The sequence below is a fragment of the Eptesicus fuscus genome, chromosome 4 (genome assembly GCF_027574615.1).
Source record: "Eptesicus fuscus isolate TK198812 chromosome 4, DD_ASM_mEF_20220401, whole genome shotgun sequence".
NCBI classification, from domain to species: domain Eukaryota; kingdom Metazoa; phylum Chordata; class Mammalia; order Chiroptera; family Vespertilionidae; genus Eptesicus; species Eptesicus fuscus.
In genome coordinates, this window is record NC_072476.1 from 107,940,125 (window position 1) to 107,958,228 (window position 18,104).

Below are 18,104 nucleotides of genomic sequence, written 5' to 3' on the forward strand. Positions count from 1 at the left end.
GCCCCCCGGGGAGGCGGGGCGGCGGAAGCGGGCGGCGCTCCGGATGACTTGGACATGTCAGCCGCTTGAAGGGGATCGGGCTTTCCTTTCCCAGGAGCCCGCAGGCCTTCTGGTGACCGCCACCGCCGTCACCTGGAGCGTGGGTCCCCGACGCTGGGCGGCGGAGGCGGAGTTCCCCGGTCCTTCCAGACGCTGTCTGGCGAGATCGGCCGGTGAGCCTGCGGGGAAGAGCGTGAAGCGCTTGGGGGTCTGGGGTTTGGGGCCGAGCGCCGGCGGGGACAGGGAGGCCCGCGGCCCCGGCCCCCGCGTGGAGGCGGTGGCCAGCTCGCCCGCCAGGTGAGAGGCTGCGAGCCCGGGCGTCGCACCTGCTCTCGCCCCGCCCGGAAGCGGCGGCCCTTGGAGGACTGGGTCCGTGGACAGAGCCTGCCCTCGCTGGGAAGACGGGCACTACGCTCGCCTCCCAGGCTCCGGGTGAGGGGCCGAGCCCATAAAGCGCAGCTGGCAGGACAGGCGGCGGTTTAGGGTTAGGGGGGCAGGAGGCCACTGCGGGGTGCGCTGGTTCCCATCCCCTTGCCGCCTTGACAGGGCTCAGAGGTGCAGCACCGGGACCAGTGAGGTGACCGTGCTTGCCAAGGGCTCTGTGGTGTGCAACGCCAGGGCCCCCACCAGCAGAGCCATTCTGTCGCCTCCGCTCCACCTGCTGCCTCTGGTTGCCTCGCCGCCTGGCAGGGACGCAGCCAGACTTTTCGCCTGTGCCCCCGAGGGGAGTTTGGAGGCGGTGAGAGGAGACAGTGTGCCATGGTCCAGGTTGCATGACCGTGCGAAATCCGTTGTGCAAGCTCCTCTATAACCGCGACCCGGGAAACAATGGGAGAGAGGGGGACAAGTTGCAACCCTAATGGAAAGGGAGAGCATCCATTGAGTTCCCAAGCAAGCAGGCCAGCGTCCTCACAGTCATTGCATCCGTGCGCGGTAGGACCCGGTGATTCACTTGATGCTGGAATTCAGCCTCCCTTGCCCAGGTTTGTGTTCTGTTTTCAGGCTTGTTGCTCAGCTTGACAGGGAAACGTATTCCCGAACCTTGAGTTTGTTCTTGAGAGTAGGAGCCACCCGTGTAAACAAGGGATCTGTTCCCACATTGATGTGGATTGAAAACTAGGCTGAGAATAACCAGGCCGCATGTTCAGAATTCATTAAACTCTGGTCATATGGAAAATATTTTTAAATGAAATATTCTGGATTGGTGTTTGTTTTTTTTTACACAAACTTAGCTTTATGCTGCTTTGGCGAAAGGAGAAAGCAGTTGCCTCAGCTTGAAATCTACATCCTTTCCCTTAAAACTGCAAGTCATGAGAGAAAAAAAACTTTAACAAAAAAATGATAGCCTCCTTCAGAAAAGTGAACAAGATGGAACTTATAAGCTAAAGGTGGAGAAAGAATAAACAAGAAAACACTTTAAAATGCCATGATGAGAATTAAGCGATGTTTTGACATGTAATTGGGAGAGGCCATTTTAGATACAGCCCTGATAGACAGGAAGGTCTGACAGATGGGATGATCCTGAATTGAAAGGTGAGAGATAGGCTTGTGCTGTTAAGTGCCGAGAGCGAGGGAACATTTCTAGTTCTCAGAGAACCTGAAGTGTCTGAATTGGTGGACATGAGATCCTAAACAGGACTTCAGAGAGAGGCTGTCCACTCCGAAAATCGGTCTTCAAATTCTAGAGTAGATATTTCACTAGTACTTTGCCCTGGTAACAGAAATACTTTAGCTTGCTAAATTGGGAATACTTTTTTTTCCCTCTGCATTCCTTCTCATCGTGGCTATTCTCTGTATGTGTTAAATAACAGTTTAAATCGGTGCACGTGGTTCTATTTAGTACAAGGAATTGTACCCATTGAAGACTTGAGATTACTGCCTATGCACAGATTGATGTCTGCTGGTTTCAAGATCTGCACTGTGATTGCACCTGCTGTGGATGATTTTATTTTCCTGATTAACTTTATTCCTCTAATCTTATTCAACACACCTGTCGTCCCACTTCAGGGAGCTAGCTATCCCATCTTTCCACAAGTAGAATTACTAGATCGTTATCTAGAACAAATGATTTATAATTTTCTCTGACATCTAAAGATGACATTAGAGTGAGTAACCTCTGATCCTCTGGAAGCTCCCGATAGGATACAAAGTGACTTTGTAAATTGGGAACGTGCTTATCCTACAAAGAGGGAAGAGCGCAGTTACAAGATCAGTGCACAGGGAGGCCAAAAAGGACTGGAAATTACCTTTGACTCTAAGGTGCACCTGTGTTCAGTAGTGTAGTCGTGTTCTTGAACATCAAATGTGAAAAAAGATTCTATTGAAATAGAAGGCCACTGTGCTTTTTTCCTTAGCTCCATCACAGCATGTGGTAAATCTTAAGATTCTTTTAGCTTTTTTAAATGTTCTTTAGCTTAGAGGAAACAAAGATTAAGAAGAGTTATTTTCCAATTTAATTTGTTCTATGTTTTCTTTTCTACTTTTCCCATGAGGATTAGAGTCATATGTTATCCTTAAGTAATGGCAGTCTTACCTGCGAGGAAAAAAGGCTTAGTTGAAGTCTATATTAAACATGGCTTTCTTAGCATCCTATCTTGATATATCCAAGGGAATAATTCATAGGGAATGTCTGTAACTTGTTCCCTATGAAAACTGAGCAAAATGAATTATTTAAACAATTTAAACTGCATTAAGAAGGTATGTCTGGACTGGGGAAGAAAATGTGTAGTATCCTAATTGTGAGCGAGGCTCTGTAGTCAGGATGCCTGGGTTTGAATCCCAGCTCTGCCTCTCTGACATTTTTCTCCTTCATTAAACAAGGGTACTAACAGTCCTTTCTTACTGAGTTAGGAGGTTTCATTCAGTTGTCTAAACACACTAAATATTAACTCTTCCTTTTTTAAAAAGAATTTATTTTGTTATTAGGAAGGATTCTAAGAATCATTCTTTAATGATCAAAGTAAGTCCTACAATCTCTTTAATTAAAGTCTTTAGGAATCCATTCCAGTTCCTTTTGTTCTCTTCTTACCTGCTCACAATGTTGCTGTCTCTCCTTAGGCCTTGCCAGAGGGGACACAGCTTTTATGTGTCCATCTCTCTTCAGATGGCTTGGCACACTTTGGAATTCAGTTCACCTGGTTGGTTTGCCAACTCAGTTATGACTCTTTCGCATTTTACAGTGGGGGTGACATTCTCTTGTATTCTATCTGAATTCTAAGCTAAGTTCTCCCTACACTGGGATCTTTAAATATGAGAATAATGATTACCTTTGCAAATGAAAACGTTGATTGGGGGTAGAGAATTGTTGACTTGCATCACTCACTCCTAGTTTCTTTTCATTATTAGGATCTTGAGGTGGCTCCCACTTGTTTCTCATAGCTGAGCAGAGATGCATATTTAAGGTTACGCAGTCTGATTGTGATGAAGCCTTAGGTTCTAGTTGGAAAGTTTTCATTCAGTTTTAGAATCTTAGATTTTGATAAAAGTTTTGTGTTCCATTGCTGCCAGTCCTCCCTCCCTCCCTTCCTCCCTCCATCCCTCCCTCCTTCCCTCCTTCTTTCCCTTCCTCCCTCCCTCCCTTCCTTTCCTTATCTCTCTCTTTTTTTGGAAAATATTTGGAATGCTTCAAATTTTAAAATAGTCTTAACCTCTAAATGTTCCACTTATGTATTTAGCCTGAAAAATCATCTCCAACCATAAAGTACTTAGGGAACAGTACTCCAAGTCAGTAACGTTAACATGCTAATTATGAAAGGCATTTGAAAGAAATATTGTACAGTATCTTGGTTGGTAAGAGACTGATTTGGATTTTAAATGTTGAAGACTTTCAGAACTGGTATTTTGAAAGGTAGACTATGCATACATATCAGGCACTTAAATTTGATTGAATGAATGAATTAGCATTTTGAGTTTGAGTAAAATCTGCTTTTGCTGCTGTGGTGTTAATGCCATCCTATGACAGCTTTAAGTCTCTTTTCTTTATTTCTAATCACATGGGACTGAATTTGGATTTGCCTTCACATTCGAGCATTTTCTTTTATTTTTGTCATTTTTATTGTATTCATTAATCTTAGAAGGACCAATTTTGTGGTCAGAGGCATATTTCGTCTCCTGCCTTTGAGTTTATTTTTGCACAGCCGCACCGGTGTACAGTTCAGCAGTTGATCTACTCTGTTTTGCGCACATTCCTAGAAGAATGGCATTGTCTTTCTGTGTGACATTGGTATACAGTGCACCTGCGTGACAGGGCTCTGAGAGGCGTTCTGTCACGGTCCACAACGGTCCCACCACCCTGAAGGGGTGTTTGGGCCACCTTGCAGACCTAGGGACGTACTCCCAGTTTTCACGTGAGGCAAGGGGAGCAATTTCTTGAGTGAAGATCCGTTTTTATTTTATAGGAATGAGGATGGGCCCAGGCCGTGATAACCACCGCGATGTGAAGTAGAAGGCATAGTTTGTGTGTGTGTGAGAAAGCACATCGGGTAAAGCTGTGCTTGGAGACCTGTGAGGCAGCTAGTTATGTTCTGGAAGCACTTGCTATGAAGGAGGTGGAGATTAGTAACAAAATGTATTGAAGACCTACTCTGTGTCTGGAACTCCTCCTTGGTGTTTTGCTTTTATATCTCATTTGATCTTCATAGCAACTCTTGTGAGATGATTATCCTCATTTGACAGTTTCTTTTCTTTTTTCCTTTGAATTCTCACCTGAGAACATGTTTTTATTGATTTGAGAGAGAGAAACATCGGTCAGTTGCCTCCCGTACGCACCCGACCAGGGATTGAACCAGCAAACCTAGGTATGTGCCCTGACCGGAAATCGAACCCGAAACCTTTTGGTGTAGAGGCTGATGCTCCAACCAGCTGAGCCACCTGGTCACGGCTCACAGTTTCATTTGCATAAAGTTACACCATTATTAATTAGAGTTGGTTTATCATGATATAATAAAACATTTGTCTTTTAAAGTAGTTGTAATTTTAGTCACCTAATAGCGCTGCAGCAAAATTTTGTATTTTCTAGTTGCCATATATTTTATCTTCATGTTACTATATTGGTTTTTAAATGATTTTAAAATGTCAGAATAATGCATATTCATGATTTAAAATGAAAAACACACAAGAAAGCACAAAGAATACAGTAGAAGTCATCTCTTTACTACTTTGTGACAGCTGTTGTTAGCATGTTGATGTATGTTTGTCCATGCCTGTATGTGTGTTTCTGACCTATACTCTCCCTCAGATCCCACCCATGTCCCTTTGGACATCTCTGCAGCGTCTCTCTGAGGCTCACTTTTCTCCTAGACTGTGAATCGGGTGGGCTCCTTTAATCGCTGTCTGCAGGGGAGGGTTTCTGTCCTTGATTCAGGCACAGATCTCTGCTCCCATCCGTCATGCCAAGTTTGCAGGGTTAATGATTTATGAAACCCTTCCTGTTTTCCTCAAAAAGGCAATGGACCACGATGAGACTAATGGATATTTGTAAGACTTCCTGGACTGTTTAGTACAAACACTTAAGTTGTTTCTATGTTTTCATTTTTATTAATTAAAAAAATATGTTTATTGATTTAGAGAGGAAGGGAGAGGGGATCAAGCCAGTTACCCAGACATGTGCCGTGACTGGGAATTGAACCCTGACCTCCTGGTTCATAGGTCGATGCTCAGCCATTGAGCCACACTGGCAGGGCTGTTTTCATTTTTAAATAATGCTGCTGTAGAAAGTAACATTGCATATACATTTTTGTTCCCATTTGGTTTTTCTTTAAGTTATTCGAAGAGGAATTGCTAGAATAAAGGGTATGTACCTTTTTTTTAAGGTCTTTGATACATAGTATTGCCAAATTGCTGCCCTTCCTGGCAATGAGGGTTTTTTTTTAATAAGCCAAACTGGAGTTGACCAATCTGTTTATTAGATTTTAATGAAGTTATGTTATGAATTTAATATGCAAATAACTAAATCAGGTGGAGAATAAGGAGGTATCCCTAGCTTTGGGCAGGAAGTTATTCAGCTGAAATAATAAAAACAGGAATTCCTAAGGAACCTTAGAAAGTGCTATAATTCTGGACTGCAAAAAACAATTCCTCACTTGAATTTAGGCACAAGGTCAAGATATAGACTTTAAAACTATTATTTCCCTCATCACAGGTTAGGGAAAACCCAATTCCTCTCCAATTTCGTGGGACCACTAGGCCTAACCTTGTGTCCTAACAAGGCAGCAGGAGTTCACCTTGACCAGAAGTAGATGCTGTGGTAAACGGTAATAGACCCCTAAGGATAGCGCTACCGAAATCCCTGGAAGTGGGTGAGCCCAATGAGGTCAGATGAGCCTCAAAAGCAGAGCTCTCTCCCAGCTGAGGGCGGAAGAGGAAGTCAGATTCCTAGAATGAGAAGGACTTGACGAGCGTTTTCTTTTGTTTTTTTTGCTGGCTCTCAGATATACAGGCCACATGCAAAGACTGGAATGAGGTCTCGAGAGCTCAGGGCAAATGCCAGCTGCCAGCCCCGAAGGATCGCAGTTCTGTAACCATAACCGGAATTTTGCCAACAGCCTGAATGAACTTAGGAGTGGATTCTCCCCTAGAGTCTCCAGAGAGGAACACAACCTGCTGACACCTTCCTGTCAAGTTTGAGAACCCAGTTGAGCCACATTGTGCCTAGATAGCTGACCCACATAAACTGTGAGAGCTGTGATGTGTAGTTGCAAGCCACCAAGTTACAGTAATTGTTTACAGCAGCAGTAGGAGACTAAGATAGTGACTATGGGAAGAGATGAAACAAATCGTTTCTTTATTACTAGAATAAAAGGTTCATAATTCTGTTTATTCGTCTATAACATCAAGTACTGGTGATGAAACAGACTAAAACAGTCATCGTAAAAAATATATTATTAGCAAGTTCTATGTTTATAACTGTGCTTTTGTTGTTTGCTTAGGCCCTTAATCTTACCACCTATTATTGAAATCTGCATATATTTCATTGCCTTATTATTTTTATGCATGTTATGTAAAAAATGTGTGGATCTAGTTTCTCAGTTAATGTTATGGTAATTTTCTAAGGTTATTAAATAATCTTAACAAACATTTCTTATACTTCAGTAATATTCTCCTGTTGGATTCTGCCATACTTTATTTAGCATTTCCTCAATATTCTCTGATAGTCTTTTTTTTCTATGATTGTTATATTCCTTGCACTGGACAATTTCAGGCAAATAAATATCTATGTCAAACCCTAAGGAAATTTTTAGGGTAATAATTATGTTAAATTCACATTGAATAAAAATTTTTTGAAAGTTGGATCTCGAAGATGGTTAGGGTTTCATCAGCACAGCTTACGTTGAGATATTGCCTACCAACCATTTAATCTATTCTTGGCTTAAAAATAAGATCTGACTTGCTTTTATTGTGCTGGTGTACATTTTTTGATAGATTATGAAATTTGAAATTTTGAGTAGTAGTAATAGATAGATTTTTAAGCCTTTTGAGTTGTAAGTATTTATAAAATAAATTTTGGAGACCATAACAAGTTTTACATTGTCTTTGAAGTCAGCAGTAATAAAAAGTATATATACTAAAGTAAACAGTGATGTTTTTTATTCATTCATTTATTCATTCAACAGATATTTTTGAATATCTACTACATGCCAGATACTATATTAGAGACTTGGGATATATAGTTTATAGAATAAAGTTGTCAAGCCTGTGCTCTCACAGAGTCTGTGTGTGAGTGGGGAGGGGGGAGAGGGAGGGCTTATAGAGACAATAAATATAAAGAATATATGTAATACCAGGTGGATAAGTGCTTAGTATAAAAATATTGCAGGATATGATGATAGTGACAAAAGAGTTATCATTTTAGATACTTAAGAAAAATGAAAATTTGGTTGAAATGTACAGAGGAATGGAAACTACTTCAACAATATAAAGAAATAAGAAAATAGTTTATTAAATATTACTTTTATGTTTTTATGATTTTTTTTACATAGATTTAAGTTTAGCTTGTAGAGTACCCAAACATTCTTTGTTCTTTTTATAACTAGTTTTGGTTGGAGATGTTTGTTGATTTGAAGTGTTTTATTAATTTTGCCTTATTTTCTTTTGGTGGGTGGCATCACAGTCTTTTTTCTATGTTTATCAATTAATGAATTAATCAATTCCTTGGAATATTTAGTTAGTCCATACACAAACAAAAATTCCTAGCATTGATTTTACAAAGGTGAAAAGTACATATTGCCTTCAGTTAATAAAGGTAAATTATTTTATCTTATTATTTTTTAAAAATATATTTTTATTGATTTCAGAAAGGAAAGGAGAGGGGGAGATAGAAACATCAATGATGAGAGAGAATCATTGATTGGCTGCTTCCTGCACACCGCCTACTGGGAATCCAGCCCAAAACCCTGGCATGTGCCCTGACCAGGAATGTAATAACCTCTTGATTGACAGGTTGATGCTCAACTATTGAGCCACACTGGCCGGGCAAGGTAAATTATTTTATAAGAGTAAAGAGATAGCAGATAAACTATTTGCTTATGTTTATTAATGAAACTATTTGTTTATTATATCAGCATTTATAATAAAAATAATAATGTATGACTTTGTTCAGTAGTCATTGATAAGTTTTTAAGCATATAAAATAGGTAAAGTAACTTTTTAAAAAGAAAATAAGATTGCCGAAACCGGTTTGGCTCAGTGGATAGAGCGTCGGCCTGCGGACTCAAGGGTCCCGGGTTCGATTCCGGTCAAGGGCATGTACATTGGTTGCGGGCACATCCCCGGTAGGGGGGTGTGCAGGAGGCAGTTGGTCAATGTTTCTCTCTCATCGATGTTTCTAGCTCTCTATCCCTCTCCCTTCCTCTCTGTAAAAAATCAATAAAAAATATAAATAAATAAATAAATAAATAAATAAATTAATAAATAGAAAATAAGATTTATATAGATAAATAGAAAGTGATAAGTATATTTTGTGAAGCAGTAAAGGAATTAAGAATTTCCAGTTCTGGAATTTGTTAGGTAAGATTAGCAATAAAGAAAAATACTGTTTAAAACAAAAGAAATGTTACTTTCAAATAGTCTCTCTTCATCTCTCTGTCTCTCCCTCTTTTAGAAAAGGATTATGGGTGACTTGGAAAACTTTATTTTATAAAATATCTAACTCCCTAGGATCTAGTCAGTAGTAAGTTTGTATAAAGTTCTCTATTAGGACTTCTAATACTAAGGAATAAGCTCCAAATGACACTGTATTGAAACTTCACAGGTAGTATTCTTAGTTTGTAATGTTTTTAGAACTAATGTAAATTTTGTTAAAATATGTTTTTCTCTTGACGATATAACTTACGTGAAATTTCAAAATATGCTTTAAAAGTAAGATATAAGAACTTGAGAGTAGGAATTATCCTTTCTGCCTTATTCGTAGTCCATGTTAAAGCCTGACAGTTTTCCAGAGAATTTATTCATACACTAACAAACAATATTTAGGAAATTTCCAAGTGGTTGTGCCCTATGTTAATACTGCATTTTTTTTTTTTTTTCAGTTTACAGATATGATCCAGCCCTGTACTGAATTACTTCGGTTAGTCAGAGTGAACGTCCAATAATGAGTGGTGCAGCTTTGGGACTCGAGATTGTTTTTGTTTTTTTTCTGGCGTTATTTCTACTTCATCGATATGGAGACTTTAAGAAACAGCATAGACTTGTAATTGTTGGAACACTGCTAGCTTGGTATCTCTGCTTTCTTATTGTCTTCATACTGCCTCTGGACGTTAGTACGGTAAGAGGTGAAACTGATTCTCACAATATAAAAGACGATTGTAATCATACAGCGTGTTTGAGATATGTTAGATCCAAGACCACTAAATTATGTAAGGTTATACTTATTTTCAATTTAAATGTTATTATATGAATTTGATCACTAAAAAGCATAGCCAGGGAGATAATTTGGGTAGATAGGTTGATACACTCCAATATCCCTAAAGTTCTTGGTATCCTTTTGATTTTGATTTTTAAACCATGTATTTGTTGCTTTAGACAATATACAACCGATGCAAGCATGCTGCTGCCAACTCAAGCCCTCCTGAGAACAGCAACATCACAGGCTTGTACGCAACCGCCACCCCAGCTCCAAGGTATTCTTTCTTCTCCCTCCCTCCCTCACTCCCTCCCTCCCCTCCCCTCCCCTCCCCTCCCCTCCCCTCCCCTCCCCTCCTTCCCTCCCTCCCTCCCTCCCTCCCTCCCTCACTCCCTCCCTCCCCTCCCCTCCCCTCCTTCCCTCCCTCCCTCCCTCCCTCCCTCCCTTCCTTTCTTCCTTCCTTCCTTCTTTAAATATTGTAGAAGGCAAATTGTTCAAAAATTGTCAGTGTTTACCATCTGGATTTTATATTTATAAAAGTTTATTCTCATTCTTTCCTCACCCCCTCCTCCCACCTCCATCCTTTGCTGGTAGACTTTTAATTACATTTTATTTTGCTTAAATTTAAATATCACATCAATTTTAAATATTTATTGTTGTGCACAAGGCCTTTCAGTAGATGCTAAGGAGAAACTTAGAGAAGGCCTGATTTTTTAATCCTGCTTCAACCCCTTTTGGAAGTGATTTTCAAAAGCTATTTTTCATCTCAGCTGCTCTCTGATCTAAAAAATGGGGCATGCATTTTCTCTTTTGCCTAATATGCAGGGTTGAGTACTAAAGGACAAGAAGGTGATTCTGTATGTGGGGTATTTCTTTCATACAGCACATCATTTGAAATCGTTGGAGCTTTAGACTGAAAATGAATAAAGTTCATATACCAAAAGGTTTTATTGCATTCATATTAATTTTCCAAGCAAAAAAACTAGTGTTTTTTGTGTATGTGTATGTTTGTTCACCTTCAACTCTAAGATGAATTTTTTATTTCAAAAAACGTTAAACATGTTTTTGCAAATGGGTCTTATTGAGAAAATTATGTGGACAGTAGGAGAGAAGTATATGTTTATGCCTGTATTGCATACTTTTTTTCAACCCACAAGATACACGATTGAAAAGAATCTAAAGAACATGTGGCCAGTATTAAAGTAGATGGTGGCTCATAGGACAAAAACACATTTAATTGTAAAAGGTAAAATCCAGCAGAGAAATCTCATACTAGAAAAGACAAAGAATGGCAGACTTTCTTAGGAAAATATTTTAGAGTAACATTAGTTTCTCATTATTGATTTCAGTGCTGCCTTTTAATTTTTGCACCGAAAAGTTGTCAGCTCTCTTCTGCTCGTAGCAATTACCTTCCCAAAAGAATTACACAGCTGGCTACACGTGGCTAACCCCCAGCAGCAAGGGTAGTTTACTGTTCAGGTGCATACTGGCTTAGCGTGAAAGCTAATAAATGTGGACTGCGATTTTTGCCAATGCTTTAAGGAGTATTTGCATGCTTCTTTGTGTGACTTTTATTTTATTTTTTAATTCTAACTCGAATAAGGGTAAATTTAAAATGTAGGCACTCGCCTTTGCAGCATCATGAAAAATTGGACATAGATCAGCAGCAGTTGTGCATATGGAAAGCCCTGGGACTGAAGGATACCCTTACAGTCTAGAAAGACTGTTAATGGAAGGATCTATGGTCAGATACATGTATCATCAGAGAATTCCAACAGAATTGTGTATAGATGCTGGCCTATGTCTCCATAGGAGTTATGCTAGAGTGACTGATTAGTTAGCATTTCAGTTTCCAGGAATTAATCACCCAATGTCTTTCTCTTCCCCGCTCCCCTGCCCCAAAATAATGAACCCCACAAATGGGGTGAGTGTGTATTTTAAAGGTAATCATCAGTATTTAAGGGAATCATATCAGAGATTTAACTTCACAATGCATTAGTTTTTAAATACTGTTGTATTAGTCTACTGGGTGAACATTGTGTCCCAAACTGTTTTGTTCCCTTTGTGTGTGTTTGTTTAATTTGACAATCAGCTTTGAGTTTTAAGTTTTAAATAAAAATCTACAAGTTAGAGTCAATAATTTAAAATCTGAATGCACATAAACTTTGCCACATACAAATTAATTGTATAATTCATTTAATTAGTCATCATTTATGATTAATTTGCTTTAAATTGTTATCAAACAGTCCACATCCGTGTTTCAAGCCATGGAGTTACATTCCTGATGGAATCATGCCAATTTTCTGGAGGGTAGTATACTGGACATCGCAATTTTTAACATGGTAAGTGGCAGTGAAGGATAAAATTTTTAAAATATTGGCTAGAGTAAAATGAGAAGTGATTCTTTTTCATTGAACCTTCATATTTTAGAATTTACTCATGCTACTTATTTTTTCCTTCAAATTTTTCCTTTCCCTTTCTGCTTATTTAAGTCTTTCCCATCTTAAAAGAAGAGAAATGAAAAGAAAAACACAAATAATAAATAGAAAATAGAAAGAATAATTTTCCTTGTCACTGTTCCCTTCTAGTTATTGCTTTCTCTCTTGACCTTCTCTACCCCATTCAGCCTTTGCCCAGCCCCATTGCTGTGTGAAACTGCTCTTTGAAGGCCATCGTCCCCGGATCTCTGCTGAGCCCAGCCTCTGCCTTTCCTCCATGGGCTCCACTTCTTGGTCCATTTCCTCAATGTTAACGTCCCCTCGGTCCGCATTTGGTCATCGTGTTACCTGACTCTCGGCATAGCCCTAATGATAGCCATGGTCTCACTGCCCTGCGACGCATTCCACATCTTTGTTTCTACCTGCGAGAGCTTTGTCCTTCTGCTCTGCTGCAGATGCACACTTCACTGCCTTCTGCTCTGCTGCAGACTCACACTTCACTGCCTTCTGCTCTGCTGCAGACTCACACTTCACTGCCTTCTGCTCTGCTGCAGACTCACACTTCACTGCCTTCTGCTCTGCTGCAGACTCACACTTCACTGCCTTCTGCTCTGCTGCAGACTCACACTTCACTGCCTTCTGCTCTGCTGCAGACTCACACTTCACTGCCTTCTGCTCTGCTGCAGACTCACACTTCACTGCCTTCTGCTCTGCTGCAGACTCACACTTCACTGCCTTCTGCTCTGCTGCAGACTCACACTTCACTGCCTTCTGCTCTGCTGCAGACTCACACTTCACTGCCTTCTGCTCTGCTGCAGACTCACACTTCACTGCCTTCTGCTCTGCTGCAGACTCACACTTCACTGCCTTCTGCTCTGCTGCAGACTCACACTTCACTGCCTTCTGCTCTGCTGCAGACTCACACTTCACTGCCGCTGAACTTTTTAAAAAGTGGGCAGGCAACTGGGCTCTAAAACGAGAGGTCTGAAACATTGCAAGAGCAAACCCAGGCAGCAGAGGAGAGTCGTGCCCCTGTAAATGGATGCTCATTGGACTCAGCTGGGCCCTCAGCGTTGCCAGACTTTGTTCCTGTGTTTCTCCAGTCTGCTTGCTCTTCTCACAACAAATCTATCGGTCATTTCAAGCCTCTGCTGTTCCTTGTGACTCTCTCTCTCATTCCTGGAAACATTACCTTCTCTCCTTGAACATCTTTACCGCCAACCTCACAGTAAAGATAAAAGCCATCAGACGGCAGCTTCTGTAGCTTCTCACCAACAAATCTCCCCACCTCTCTCCCTATCCTTCCTTCCCCTCTCTTAAAATTACTCCCTCTTCCTGAAATATGGACCCATTCCCTCCAGCTCTTGTTACCTGTACTCACCTGTGCTTGGGCAAAGCAAGCACAATTCTCTCACCCTTAACAAATAAAAAATAAACAAAAAAAGTTCCTCAAATCCCAACCCTCTCCAACTTTCTATCTTCCACATCAATGATTTATTCCTTATCACAGTTATATATTTTTTGGAGACTGTGTAATTGAAGTATAAATTAGTGTAGAAAACTGCACAGATTTTGTTTGGTTTGACTTTTTTTCAAAGTGAACACACCCGCGTAACCAGCACTCAGACGACGAGAAAGAACATTGACAAAGTCCCCAGAAGCTTCCCTCATACCCCTCCCAGGCTTCCCTCCCCGAAGAGAACAATAATTCTGACTTCCCTCACCGTGGATGAGTTCTGCCTGTTTTTGAACTTTAGAAACACAAGAATACAGTCTACGTTTTGCCTCTCTTTTTTGCTTATATATCTGGAAGATTCTTTTCTGTTGTGTGATGTGTATTACTATTCTTTTTCATTTCTATAGGATATTCCATCTTATGAATATATCATAGTTTATCCTACCCAGCCAAACTTCTTAAATGAGTTGTCTGATTTAGTGCCTCCGTTTGCTCTCTGCTTCCTCTGTCCTCAACTCACTGAACTCTTTTCTGCCCCCATTTTTCTACTCACACACCTTTCTTAATTTACTTGACCTCTCGGCAGCACTTAAAACGTGCTTCTCCTGGTTTCTACGCCATGCGTACTCCTTGGTTTTCTTCCAGGCCTTTCTGCTGTTCTGGCTGAGTCTCCTTTGCTGGCCTCTCCTCCTCTTGCTTTTCTACCTCTCCTTTAATACTAGTTATTGCTCAGGGGTCAGTTTCGGTTCTTTGCTTCTCATTCTCCTTACTCACCCTTCCAGAACTCATGTACTGATGTTACTTCAGTACCACTGATATGGTGAGGACTCGGAATCTATCTGTATTTCTAATCCTGCCTCCTGCATTAAGAAGCTGGATAGCCAACTACTTCCTGTGCAGCTCCTTGGGGATGTGTCCTAGGAACTTCAAAATTAGTGCATTGATAACGAGTCTTCTCCCTTCCTGCTCTTTACCACACAAATAGTTCCAATTTTGTTCCTCTTAAGTGCATTCTCCATGTTGCAGCCTTATCAGTCTTTAGGAAACTAAATTTGATCATGTCTCCTTTCGGGTCAAGAAAATGGCTACTCATTACTCTTTGGATGTAGTCCAAGCTCTTCATAAAGGCTTTCAAGTCTTTTTATTAGACTCATCATAACTCACTCACTGTTACATCTTCTGCTAGTTACTGTGGCCTCTTTGTTGCCAGGAATGTGCTCTGTTCTCCCCCATATTTAATATTACAAAAATATTCAAGTTTGTTTGGTGTTAATAATTATTCAAAATCACATTTGTGAAAAGAACTGTACAATAAAATTGAGATTCACATATTTCTGGTATTTGAAATTACAAAGACATATCAAGTGTTTTTAATCATATTTTTTCCAACTGTCTAGGATTCTCTTACCTTTTATGCAGTCATATGCAAGATCAGGAGGGTTCTCCATCACTGGAAAGATAAAAACCGCACTGATTGAGAATGCAATCTATTATGGCACCTACTTGCTGATTTTTGGAGCATTTCTAATTTATGTAGCTGTAAACCCACATCTGCACTTAGAATGGTAAGAAACGTTGTTTCTGTGTATATTTTCATTTTATAAAATTTTTATCTCGTATTTGTAGGTGTAAACACATTTCATCAAGAAACATAACAAATTATATGCTTTATAGATTCCTCAAAAAGAATATCTGAATAATCCATGTTACTAAGAAGAAAAATATGGAATAACATTCACTGTTACTAAAAGGGTAATTGAGGATTTGAAGGTCTAATTTTTTCATATAAAATGTTAGCCGTCCTTTAGGGTGATTGTTCTCTGAAAAACCATTTAACACTAGATGGTTTCATTCTACCATTTTATTGGAAAAATTTATCACAGCTATCTGCTTCTGTCCTCTTAGGAACCAGCTTCAGACGATTGGGATCGCTGCTGCAAACACATGGGGTCTATTTCTTCTTGTGTTACTGTTGGGGTATGGCTTGGTGGAAATCCCTCGGTCATACTGGAATGGAGCAAAAAGAGGTTATCTACTTATGAAAACTTACTTTAAGGCAGCCAAATTGATGACAGAGAAAGCAGACGCAGAAGAGACTTTAGAAGATGTCATGGAGGTAAGCAAGTTTAAACCTTCCAATCAGCACGCTGTAGCTCCTTTTGGATACACAGTTTGTTTTTGTTGTTAGCACACGGATGGACTTTAGACTTAAATTTTGCTCTTAATTTTTTAAAATATATTTTTATTGATTTCAGAGAGAAAGAAAGGAGAGATAGAGAGAGAGAGAATCATTGATTGGCTGCCTCCTGCACGCCCCCTACTGGAGATTGAGCCCACAACCCAGCCATGTGCTCTGACAGAGAATCAAACCATGACCTCCTGGTTCATAGGTTGACACTCAATGACTGAGCCACGCCAGCTGGGCCTCTGACCCCTACTCTTAACCACTGCATTCATTGCCTCTTTTCTCTTTGAGCATATTATTCCCAAGCTCTTGGGATGCTCTTTTCTCCACTCTCTTCAGCTAATTCCTACTTCATTCTCCATTAGGATACTAGCTATCTAGCACTGGAGAACTGTACAGTCCATTATATTATACTAGAGGCCCGATGCACGAAATTCGTGTAAGAATAGGCCTTCCTTCCCTTGGCTGCCGTCACCGGCTTCCCTCTGGCACCCGGGACCCAGGCTTCCCTCACAGCCCTGGCTTTGTCTGGAAGGTCATCTGGAAGGATGTCTGGTCTAATTAGCGTATTATGCTTTTATTATTATAGATGGTGAATGTGATGTGAATTATACAAAGGAAATTCTCTAGTATAGAGAGGTCTCACTTCTGAATAGTGATCAGAGGAGTGAAATATGAACTGGGCCTGGAAGGATGGGTAGAATATTCTTTAACTGGCTTCATCCTGGTCAGATATCAGGAGGTTTTAAAACCACATTAATTGAGTATAAGGTTTGTGTTGGAAAGATAAAGTTTGTAAGGTTTGAAAAACATGTTGTTGCCAGGTAATGGGGCCTTGACTGTCACATTTTGAAAGCAGTGAGGAATTGTTGCACCTTGCAAGCAGGGAGGAGCCATGATTCTGTGTGTAGGGTGATCATTCTGGTGGAGGTGTGCTGAGTAGAGCATGGAACGAGAATATGAATAGTGTACGTTGAGGGAAAGCACACTGGTTTGAATACATCTTATAACAGACCACGAAGTTCAATCACCTTTATTTTTTGTAATTAGTGATTATATTTTTTCAGCTACCTATAAAATCTTCCAAATGCAGTTTTATAAAAACCAGTTTAGTGTTTTTATGTTTCTCTCTGAAGTGAATGTATACTACATCCGTGTGTCTATTATTCTCTTTGAAGCATTAATAAAATTTATAAGCCATGTCAAACTATTCAAAGGGTATTTGCTACAGGGCCAAAGAAGTTACTTCTACCTTCTGTCATTTTTCAAGGAAGAAGATTTGGGAGAGGGAAAAATAGCTACTTATTTCTGCTAAAATTGCCTGTTAGCCTGACTTCATGCATGCTGTCTGGCCAGCGTAGTAAAGAATCGATTAGGCACAGTAATGTCAGAGCTCAAAGTTATGTTATTTTATGTGAAGAAAATAAGCTAATATTTCAAATACCTTCCACACTTTGTAAAAGTCATAAACTTTTGAAGGAAACTTACTTCTGTAACAAATATAGCAAATATCCATAGTTAACTGTTTCAGTACTTATTTTGGTTTAATATGATGAAAGACTGTAAAGGAAATATGTAATATTTCAGATGTAAATATATAACTAGTTCATATTCAAGTTTTGCTAACAAGTCAAGAAAACTTTAAGGCGGCGTAGTAATGAAAAATTGTAATATAATGATGCTTCCAGCACCTTTTAAAAACCTAAGTCTCATCTCGTTACCCCGATGTTTAGCCTTTACTCATGGACCTCCAAATAAAGTGTCATTGAGGGCACCAGAAGTGCTTTGCTGGAGTCATTCTTCAGCCGGCCCAGTGCTTCTCAGGCCCTCACTCTTCCTGTCCCCGGGGCCACACTGGACTTCTGGTTCCGTGAAACTGTTCCTTTCTGCTCCAAGGCCTCCGTACATGCTGTCCCTCTGTGTGGAATATCCTTGCCCCTTCCTTTGATGGACTGACTGCTACTCATGCTTCTTATGTAATAATCAGTCCATCATGAAAGCTCCCACACTAAGTTGTACAGCTCTCCTCACCGTTCCTATCTGGATAATGCGTTTTCAAGCTCAGTAGGCTTGACAGGAGCAGTATCCTTCGGTACGGATTATTCATAGGGTCTGCATGTTTCAAGTTTTGATGGGTGTTGCTAAATT

At 40.2% G+C, this 18,104-nt stretch overlaps 1 protein-coding gene across 1 annotated transcript in view; it reads left to right on the forward strand.

Moving 5' to 3' along the window:
* The first annotated feature begins 35 nt into the window (after positions 1 to 35).
* The window catches only part of LMBRD2 (LMBR1 domain containing 2), a 44,081-nt gene continuing 26,012 nt past the window's right edge, over positions 36 to 18,104 (forward strand). Inside the window, exons 1-7 of the mRNA XM_008154827.3 lie at positions 36 to 212; positions 6,468 to 6,711; positions 9,564 to 9,799; positions 10,057 to 10,154; positions 12,124 to 12,219; positions 15,169 to 15,336; positions 15,677 to 15,887. Of these exons, the coding sequence (XP_008153049.1) occupies positions 9,626 to 9,799; positions 10,057 to 10,154; positions 12,124 to 12,219; positions 15,169 to 15,336; positions 15,677 to 15,887 (747 nt within the window). The 5' untranslated portion in view covers positions 36 to 212; positions 6,468 to 6,711; positions 9,564 to 9,625. The remainder of the gene's footprint in view (positions 213 to 6,467; positions 6,712 to 9,563; positions 9,800 to 10,056; positions 10,155 to 12,123; positions 12,220 to 15,168; positions 15,337 to 15,676; positions 15,888 to 18,104) is intronic.